This window comes from Strigops habroptila, chromosome 12, assembly GCF_004027225.2.
Source record: "Strigops habroptila isolate Jane chromosome 12, bStrHab1.2.pri, whole genome shotgun sequence".
NCBI classification, from domain to species: domain Eukaryota; kingdom Metazoa; phylum Chordata; class Aves; order Psittaciformes; family Psittacidae; genus Strigops; species Strigops habroptila.
Window position 1 is genome coordinate 21,426,696 of NC_044288.2, and position 10,682 is coordinate 21,437,377.

The 10,682-nt window shown below is 51.5% G+C and overlaps 1 protein-coding gene across 2 annotated transcripts; it reads left to right on the plus strand.

Annotated features, from left to right (window-relative positions):
* The first annotated feature begins 1,256 nt into the window (after nt 1–1,256).
* Nucleotides 1,257–9,203, plus strand: LOC115615824 (protocadherin beta-16-like). 2 transcript variants are annotated; one of them, XM_030504458.1, is made up of 3 exons: nt 1,257–2,458; nt 2,712–7,329; nt 8,768–9,203. In XM_030504458.1, the coding sequence occupies exons 2-3, from the start codon at nt 4,900–4,902 to the stop codon at nt 8,885–8,887; spliced, it is 2,550 nt and encodes an 849-aa protein (XP_030360318.1). In that variant the 5' UTR covers nt 1,257–2,458; nt 2,712–4,899; the 3' UTR covers nt 8,888–9,203. The 2 variants fall into 2 exon arrangements, with proteins under 2 accessions (XP_030360318.1, XP_030360320.1); XM_030504460.1 differs by having other exon boundaries at nt 1,417–1,448.
* Nucleotides 9,204–10,682: the final 1,479 nt, after the last annotated feature.

The window sequence follows — 10,682 nt, forward strand, 5'->3', positions numbered from 1 at the left end:
TAGAAATTAAAATGTTCTTTATGGGTCATTTGAGAGCTCATAACACAAGAAAAAACATGGTTCTAGGGATTTATGCAGAAAATTGCTGCATATTTGACCTAGGAGTGAGGTTGACGATGAAAAAATTGTATCCCACTAAACACAAAGTTTATGAAGATGAGATGGTTTCAAAAGGCATTTGTAGTAGCAAAGTGTTGAAGCTGAGAGGATTTATTTTTAAATGAGAGATACTGAGAATGTCATGTCTAGAGAGAAGAGAGTAAGAATTCATTGTCTGCAGAAGATGTAGGATGGAAAAGGTTTGGGTAGACATCTGGCAGGTATCTTCTGTCCAGCATTATTTTTGGAGACTGGAGAGTGCCGAATGGCATATGAATTCACTCAGACTTTTGAAGCAGGGAATTTCCCTTTATTTGTCAAATGTGGAAGGTATGCAGAGGAGATTTTACAGCGGACAACCTCAGAAAGTGATGTTAGTAGAAAGGAAGTACTACTACTGAGGAAGAAATGTGGGTCCTGTTTTGCCTGAGGAGGACAAGCAGCATTTCTGCCTCCATCAGAACACTGGAGTCCTGACAGTAGAGGAGCTGCTGAATCAAGAGGACATCTGGCTTTGCCTGGAGAGTGATACCTGCACGCTCTTCTTGAAGATATTATTTGAAAATCCATTGCAGTTGATCCAAGGGACAGTGGATGTTCGTGCACTATTAATACTGAATTGATTCTTCAGTTTACTTTAGGAGAGGACATACAACAGTTGGAGATCTCCTTGTGAAACAGAAAATATTCAAAACTCTGAGCTTCCTACAACCAGCCTGTGCCTGAAAAAGCCTCGATCGTGTGTCTGGCTTCTAGGAAGTGTGATGCACAACACATGAGCAATACTTGCTACAACTGCCCATAGTTTGCATCTTTGTTAAGCACATTTGCTGGCAGGTTTGTATAGGATGCCTTCCAGACTTTTCATACTTACCTGAATTATTAGAGCCAAACGAAATACCTTAATACCTACTAAGAACGTGCTTTTATTTGCCAGAGACTTCAGGTGGGAAGCGTGGTTCATAATTTGCCCTAGAGACAGCCAGAACCTAACAGAGGAGACGCTGTGCTGCGGCTGGTGCAGTTCCTGCGCTGGGCGCCCGGTGCCGCTGCTGGCCAGCGCTGGGCGGGGGCTCCCACGCAGGGAGGGACCTGCGAGATGCTGCGTGGCTGACATCAGCTGACAGCCGAGCCGAAAAGCCCCGGCTGCACTGGGATACGCCTTACTTCAAAGCCCTTTCAAGGGATATGCTGGGAAATTGCTGCATCGAGAACCGGCTGGAAACATCAAGAGCACAAGGCAGAACCGGGAAGGAGAAGGAGGGAGACAGTCTCCCAGGTCCAGCCTTGGGGAATTTGGGAGCATTTCGCCGCAGGTCTGGCGTGACGCAGGCAGAGCCTGTTAGTTGGTAAGCACCGACTTAACACCGCGAGAAAGAAATGTTTACATTTAACGGAGTCATGGGGAAAGCATTAACTGGAATGAATGCAGAGAGAGGAGGCCTGCTTAACGCTCGGAAAACGAACCATAAACAGAAGCTGTACCAGCGGGATTTACGGTATAACGGAGAGCCAGCAGGTTGGGAACGATTATCCTGGCTTTCCTCACGTTTGCATCTAGCTGAGAGCTCAGGGCAGCCATTTTCACAGGGGAGCTGGGAATTCAAGCGCCGTGTGAGTGCTGGAGGAGAGAACAGAAACCAGTCCTGGAGCTGGCTGGGAATGAGAGGACTGGAATGTTGGTCCCTCTTTGCACGCGGGTTTGGAAGCCACAGGGACTCGGGGAAGCATTTGTGCTTTCGATCTGCAGGATCGAGGAGTCTGCAAGGACTCCTCCCAAGCCAGGCAGTCCTTGGGGTGTGCTGGAGGTGGATGAACTCCAGGGATGGGGAAAACCCTTTACCCAGGAGGTCAACCAAACTTGGCATGGGGTCTCTGAGAGTTCACTCGGTGGATCTGAATTCCCAGCTAGAAGACCAAGAGGAGGAAACTGAAATTGCTCAGGCTGCAGAAGCGCGGCGGAATTTTCGTTTAGAAACACTGTGTTCTGAAATAGACATATCAGGAACTGAGCAGAGTATGTTGCAGTAGGTCTTTTCTAGCGGTAAGATGTAAATCTCCGGGTAAGAGGAGAACCAGTTTTCCATCATTTTAAGCTACCTTCTTAGAATAAAGATGTTATCACTAAACCAAGAAAAGAGGAAGCCTACAACACCACTACGTGCTCCAGGAGATACGTAAATTCTCTGACACCTTTATGCAAATCATAATTTTATTGTGGCTATAGTTCGTTATGGTGTGTCCTAAAACACAGTGTGCTGGCAGCATACATGCTTCTTTTTTCCAGTTATACACATCCATTTTATTGTTGTGACCCAACAGAAAATACCAGCATCCATCCAAAATCCAGTGGGGCACGGTAAGTGACCCTCTTTATTTGATATTTCTCTAAAAATGAGCTTCGGCTTAAGAATAGCATCTTCTGATGTGCAAAGGTATTACTGTAGCTAAGAGCTCAGTTAAGGATCACTGTTCCTTTTACACCCTTCTACGCTTGAAGTTGAAGATCATTCCCCTTCTGAATGAGGCAAGTAACAATTGCCGGGTTATTGCTGAGAGGGTGGGAAGTGTCTGTGGAAGCTCTTCTTAGCTTGTGTCTGTTCCGTAATTAGGTTATGTAGAAGCAAAACCACCTTCGTCTCTCGGACGTGCGAAGAGCTGAGCAGGAGCACTGGCAAGGGCACAAAGCAAATGGATTCCAGGTATAACTGTTATTTTTGCATGGCACGAATGAGGAGAGAAGCAACATTCCAACATATCTACCACTGTACTTGACCTATGTTTGATTTTACATCAATCCTCTGTGCTGGTGAGAATGATAGCAACTCAAGAGATGGACATGGACATGTCCCTGAAAGGGAAGAAAGGAAGAAAGAGCTGACCTGGTATTTCATGTTAGTCTTTTCAATTCTATTACCCTTCCAAGACATAAGAGCGGTAAGAAGAAATCTCAAAAGATGGCTACACTCGCACGAAGTCCTAATAGCTAAAAATGTAGTTAAAATTCTGTAAATTCAACCTCGGTTACTACATTCTCCTACTGACACAGTCACGAAGTTTTTATTTTAAAACAAATGAAGGCATTGGCGAATTTCTAGGACTTCACCTGGTGAGTATTGCTGGAGAGTGGCAGCCCTTTTATCGAACAAAAAATAAAGGGGAAACACCTAGGAAATTAAAGGAAAGGTGTGAAAACCAAGGAGGTCGGGATACTTTACGTATATACTAAAAAATAGCGCACCAGAGGTACATGGCGTTGGCCTTTCCCCGAGCTCACCGCTGGCTCCCTTGTGGTTTCTGGTTGAACCTCTTGTGATTTACACTTGAATGGTTCCGTTAATTGTGTCTTTAGATCCCGGGTCCTTGCTATCATCCCCTTTAGCTCCTGCTCATTAGCTTTTGAGTGTCTGGGGGTTTAATTTATGAGCTCTCCACAGGGAGAGGAGTTCAGGATTGACATCTGAGTAGAGGAACCTTTAAAGTATTTCTAAACCTGTGGGGTAACAGGGGAGGAGAAAGGACTGTGTACTGTCTTATGAAGACAGGCGGAGAGAGTTGGAGTTGTTCGGCCTGGAGAAGTCATCCCCGGGGAGAGCTTAGAGCAGCTTCCAGTGCCCAAAGGGTCCTACAAGAAATCTGGAGAATAGCTTTTTATAAGTGCGAGTAAAGATAGGACAAGGGGTAATGGCTTTAAAGAGGGAAAATTTAGACTAGATACTAGGAAAAAAATCTTCACTGTGAAGGTGGTGAGACACTGCCGCAGGTTGCCCAGAGAAGCTGTAGCTGCCCCATCCCTGGCAGTGTTCAAGGCCAGGTTGGACGGGGCTTGGAGCAACATGGTCTAGTGGAAGGTGTCCCTGCCCGTGGCAGGAGGTTGGAACTGGAAGAGCTTGAAGGTCTGTTCCAACACAAACCAGTCTGGGATTCTGTGATACCTCCAAAACAGCAAAGCAGGTTGCAACATTTCCATGTCTGTGTACGGCTGGGGACATTTTTCATTAATGTGTTGTACAGTGATACACTTATCGTGAGTGCAAGTGTCAGCAGTTTGCAAAGGGTGGGGGGAGAAAAACGCTTTTCACACAGAAAAGCGTTAAAGTTTTGTGCCCTTTGTGCGAGGTGTGATACACAAAGTGAAGAAGCATTACGATGGTGTGTCCTAGAGCAGCATGATCATTCTAGAGTGATGGTGAGCTGGGGTGATGGAGAAGCACTTACTTTCGGGAATCCTGGTCCTGTCATCTTTCTGGCACCAGCTCGCATATTCTTCTCCGAGCCGCCCCACTTGCCAACTGCCCTGCTGATTACCACGAGGAGAAGAGAAGGAAAATCCCACAACACACCCTGTGGAAGTGGCAGACCTTGCTATAGCTGCACCACACAGAGGAAACCCAAAAGCTCCGTATGAACAGTTTGTGGGTGTGAGCTGGGAAAGTGATACCCAGAGCATGCAGGGAAGAAGCCGGCTTCCAAGCGAGGAGTGCATTTACACTGCGCCCGTTGGCTTCGGTTTGGCAGGGAGGGTACAGAATTAAGCAACAAGCTCGGAACCAGCAGGTCTGCCTCGAGTAGGGCAGAGGGACGGACTATTCCCCCTTACGACGCTGGGTGGGGATGTTGCCCACGGACCAGCAGGTTCCTCTGCCCACCCGGGGTTTGCAGGCACAGGGAGACAAAAAAAGCCGGAGGAGCTGCTCGGGAAGGGCTGCGCGGCGCGGAGCTGGCGTGCGCGGAGGCTTTCAGATGCCACAACCCCGGGATTCCTGACAAACACTGCTCTGCCTCGGACGCTGCTTAAAAATGCTGGGAATCACGGAAGACAGTGGATGGCTTTTCTGGAGAGTAATGGCGTGTGGGAGAGTGAACAGAGACAGCAAGAGGCAAGTGATCTTGTTTTTTCTGTGCTTTTGCGTGTGTCGGAGCGGGGCCGAAACCCTCCGCTATTCTCTGCCGGAGGAAATGGAGAGAGACTCCTTTGTCGCCAATATTGCAAAGGACCTGGGGGTTTCTCCGAGCCAGCTTGTGTCTCGCAATGCCCGTGTTGTGTCAGAGGGGAACGAGCAGCTTTTCCTCCTTAATCAAAACACGGAAGTCCTGACGGCAAAGGAGTCTCTGGACCGAGAGGAGATCTGTCCGCAGAGGGACACCTGCATGCTCGTCTTTAAGATATTCCTTGAAAATCCGCTGCAGCTGATCCGAGGGGAGGTGGAGATTCGTGATGTGAACGACAACTCGCCCGCGTTCCCGGAGAAGGAGATGGTTTTAGAGATACCGGAAACGGCACCCCCTGGGTCCCGTTTCCCTCTGGAAAGCGCCCAAGACATGGACGTGGGCAGTAACGGTTTGCAGAACTACAGCCTTGGATCAAATTCGCATTTCTCCCTCGCTCTGAAAACAGGGAAAAATGGAATGAAATATGCGGAGCTCGTCCTACAGCGCCAGCTGGACCGCGAAGAGCAGCGAGAGATGAATTTACTTATCACGGCCACCGACGGGGGCTCGCCACCCAGGCTGGGGACGGCTCAGGTCCGGATCGTGGTGGTGGATGCCAACGACAACATCCCGGTCTTCGGACAGGAGGTCTACGAGGTACGCCTGGCCGAGAACAGTCCTCCGGAGCAGCTGGTGGTCAGAGTGACAGCAGCAGATCTCGACGAAGGGTCCTACGGGAAAGTGCGGTACACCTTCACTCAGACACCGGAACGATCTCGGCAGCTCTTCGAGCTGAATCCAGCCACCGGGGAGATACGGGTGGCGGGCAACCTGGATTTCGAGGAAGCGAAAACCCACGAGATGGTGGTGAAAGCCACTGACGGCGGGGGGCTGTCGGCGCACTGCAAAGTGCAGGTGGAGGTCCTGGACGTGAACGACAACCCTCCGGAGATCGCGCTCACTTCCCTCACAGCCTCCATCCCCGAGGCCGCCCCGCCCCGCACAGTGGTAGCCCTGTTCAGTGTGCGGGACCGGGACTCCGGGGACAACGGCAGGACAGAGTGCTCGATTGAAGGGGACTTGCCTTTCAGTCTCACCCCGACTTTTGATAATTACTACGAACTGAGAACGAGCGCGGCCCTGGACAGGGAGAGGACAGCGGAATACAACGTCACCGTCACAGCCATGGACTGGGGCACGACGCGGCTCAGCTCTCGGAAAAATCTCTTTGTGCAGATATTGGACGTGAACGACAATTCCCCAGAGTTCACCCAGGAGGTTTACACCATGTCGGTCACGGAGAACAACAGCCCCATGCTTCGGATAGGCAGCGTGAACGCCACGGATGCCGACGCGGGAAACAACGCCCGCATAAACTATGCGCTGGTGCAGCAGGAGGGCAATGAGCAGCCAGTCGTGTCGGTCAACTCTGAAAACGGGGATGTTTATATCCTCCGCCCGATGGACTACGAGGAGGTGGGCACCTTCGAGGTGGCGGTGCGCGCTACCGACGGCGGGTCGCCGCCGCTCAGCGCCCAGACGGTGCTGCGCGTGGTGGTGCTGGACGAGAATGACAACGCGCCCGTCGTGCTGCACCCGCCCCCCGACGGCAGCGCGGCGACGGGCGAGCTGGTACTGCGCTGGGCGCGGGCGGGATACCTGGTGGCCAAGGTGGTGGCGGTGGACGCGGACGCGGGGCAGAACGCGTGGCTGTCATACGAGCTGGCAAAGGCGACGGAGTCGGGGCTGTTCCGCGTGGGGCTGCACAGCGGCGAGGTGCGCACGGCGCGGGCAGTGTCAGAGAGGGACGCGTCCCGGCAGAGGCTGGTGCGGGACCGGGGGCAGCCGCCGCGCTCCGCCACCGCCACCCTCGGCATCACCCTCGTGGACGGCTTCTCCGACGCCCATTTGCGAGTGAGCGAGGAGGTGCCAGCCTCTGAGCCTGACGGGCCGCTGACTCTGTACCTCATTGCCTCCCTAGCCTGCGTGTCGGCGCTGTTCCTGGCCACCGCGGTGGCCGCCGTGGCGGTGAAGCTGCGGCGGGCCAGGCAGAGTGAGGCGGAGTCCTTGCCCACGTTTCCGAAGGCTGCCACAGATAGCAACGCTGGCTCCTTGCCCCGCAGCTACCTGTACGACGTCTGCTTCGCCGCCGGCACCGTCAACAGCGAGTTTCGGTTCCTCAGGCCCCTCTTGCCCTGCTTCCCCGCCGGGCTGCCCGCCGGCCCTGGCGAACAGCGGAGCTCGGTGTGCTCGCAAGATGCGGCTATCCCCGGAGAAGGTGGCGACTGGTCAGCACAGGTGAGGGACTTGACGGCGCAGAGGCAAGGGGGAGAGGGGGGAGGAAGCAGCGCGGCGGCGGGGCATGAGGGGATCACCCTTGGCAGTAAGGACTATTGACGTTGCGGAGCTGGTGGTGGAGGAACGGGTAGAGAGGGACTCGGAGCCGATGGCGGGGCCTCCCTGAAGGATCTGGATGGCTCTGGTGCTCCCCAACTGTTGAATAACCACGCCTCTCCGCCCCTAGCTCTGTTCTCTGAGCATTAGCGTTAGATCAAGTCTTAGATCAAGTCTGGTGCTACCACAGTGGGGGGCAGGTGGGCCACGAGAATATGAGAACTAGAGGTTATAGGATTGTGATCCACGCAGTGAGTCCTGTCCATGCACTGTGTACTCTACTCGGCAGGGACCCAGAGCAGGAAGGACAAATCTCCTAGGGACACGTTCGGTGGCACCGGGAATGCGGTGGTCCTGTCCAGAGTCAACTGGGACTGCGAGGACAAGGGTGGGAAGGGGTGTCACGTCGCTAATTATGTCCCCTGCACTGCTGTTAGGAGCTGGTGCTCGGTGCTGCCAAGTGCTGTTCATCAGAGTGGTGGCAATGCTGAACTTGGGCTGTCTGATAAGCTGCTGGAGGCCATGGAGGTGGGGACCTCTGCCATTGAATTCCCTTACATTTTTTGTGGCTTGCACCAATAGTATTTGCCAGAAAAATATGGTTACCTGGACTTTACAATGCACCCTCCCAGCCTTTTCCTGGCCCAGTGGGTGCTTTCAGACAGTACCAGCTGTCAGTATTGCTGTGAACTCAGTGAGTCATGTCTGAGGCACCCGTTAACCTTCGGCTGTTCAAAGAGCATCGGGGAGATAAGAGGTGATCATTGAAGCAGTTCCTTCTTTTCTCACTCTCCCAGGAAGTTCAAGTCCCCTCTAAATATGGGGGTACTAGTTTCTGGGGATCCATCCAGCACTTCACAAGGGTCCGGAGCATGAACATATATGAGACTGAGGACCTCATATATGTTTAAAGATCCACAAACCTGTAATTTTTGTTTACATCACATTTTCGTATTTCATAACCACAGATGACTTACTGCAGGTTCTCAGAACCAGCTGCAGTAGCCTCAAGGGAGACCAGGACCCATCTTGATACAACAGCATTAAACCACATTTACTGTTAGTGAGAAAATGGTTTTATTCTGGGCTTTTACTGTCTTAAAATACTCTCTCAGACTCATAAAGGTTTGCCTTTGTCATATTCACAGTGGAGGATGTTTTCTCGCCTTAGATTTTCCCCGTTCAGGTCAGAGACCCACCACCAAGTCCAAACTCCTCCTTGGCTCTGGGTAGAGAAGGGTGGTGTCACACATGCAGTGGTGTAAGACATGCCCTTCAGTTTCTCGCTGCTGTCTGCTTATCTTCAAAGCTCAAATGACAACCTCCACTCTGTTCTCTGCAGGGCAGAGCTCCTCCCCCCGAAGGTATGGGTCCCAGCCCCGCAGAAGCAGCCTGCACTGCGAACAGGGGGATGGAGCTAAATGTCAGTTCTGATCAAAACCGCTGGCTCACACAGCAGTAAGTGAAGAGAAAGACAAGCACTCCTGTCCTCACTGATGAACGTCCTCAGAGTGAAAAGGGAATAAAGGGACCAAACACCCAGCAAAAAGTACCAGGGAGGTACAAAGCTTTCCTGTGTGAGCAAAACCACTCTTTTGAGCAGTTCTTTATTCATGTAGGTATTTTGTAATCATGATATGGATGAAGGAGGAGGACTACGTCGTATTTTGATTACACTGAGACTTGATATATGATTGCAAGAGTGCTATTGCTTCTAAATGTTAAGGGAAATACTGAAAACTGGAAGCAGGTCTTCAAGATAACTTTTTCCCACATCACCTTTTCTTTGTTGTTGTTTGGTTGCTTTTTTTCTTATGAAGAGGATTCTTTAACCATGTCTTAATTTTCTGCAGCCTGTTCAGTACCAGGCCAAGCAGATATTAAGCAAAATGAAGTGGTGCTTTCAAAGGAATTCCTTAGTAACAAGAAGAAGCGGCTACGTTAGAACAGCTAATTACATTAGCTATTACATTAGAAACAGCTGATATTGGTTACATTAGAAAGAGCTGATATTGACACACTTTGCATATGTGACCAGGAGTTTACAGGTTCTCTATACTGTAAAGAGTGGGATTTAAGCAATGTATTCAATTTTATTTTCCATAACGTAAGATTGAAATTAACATTTCATCGAGTAGAAAGTAGTAGAGAATTAAAAGTACCATTTGTGGGTTTACAGTAAAATAGACTAAACCGTTTACAATTAAGGCACAGTAGAATATAGGGCTTCAAGAAGCTTTCTGTTTTAATTTCTTTTTATTAACCGGTATTGATCTATAAGGTAATGTGATATTTCCTGTCGCTCACACATTTTTAAGAGTTAAATGCCCGATAACAGAAAAGAAAACCTACTCGGACCTCCCTCGGGTGAGTGTGCTTTCTCGAAGAGCATTTGTCGCAGTCATTGCCGAGGAAACAGCTGCCTAAAGAGCAGGATTTCGGGAGTAAATCTGGGGACATTGTGCAGGGGAAATCAGCAGGCTGTTCTCAGAAGGTGGAGCAAGGTTCCAAGAAGCTGTGTAAAATCTCGATGTTAGAAGATAGGTCCCAGAATACCTTAGTGATGGTGGTGCCTGCTAGCGATTTAGACACAGGAATGAACGGGGAAAAGCCGTTCCACCGAACACCGTGGAGGCCTTCGCCAGTGTGCGGGACGGGACCAGCACTGAGCAAAGACGAGCCGGCGCGGACGCCCCTGGGCCGTCTGAGCGCAACGGACGCCGAAGCGGGAAACAATACCTGTATGAGATAGGCGCTGGAGCCGGCACCGCCGGGAGCCCTCGCAGCGGCATCATTTCTGTTGAGGACGCGGAAAGCGGAAACGTGCAGGCGCCCGCTGGACCACGGGAAGTGAGCGCCTACGAGGTGGGGATGCGAGATGCCGACACGTGGTTTGCTCATTCAAGCGCGGGACGCGAATGCCAATATTCCAGTCGTGCTGCACCCAAACCTCCACAGGACGCGGGCGGGCTACCTAGTGGCCAAGGTGGTGGCGGTGGACGCGGACGCGGGGCAGAACGCGTGGCTGTCACGAGCTGGCCAAGGCGACGGAGCCAGGGCTGTTCCGCGTAGGGCTGCACAGCGGCGAGGTGCGCACGCACGGCGCGGGCTGTGTCGGAGAGGGACACGACCCGCCAGTGGCTGGCCGTGCTCGTGCAAGAACAGGGGCAACCGCGGCTCTCCGCCACCACTACATTTGGCATACCCTTTGTTGACGGCTATTCGGACACGTCCTTCAACATGTCTCCTGCTTCTGC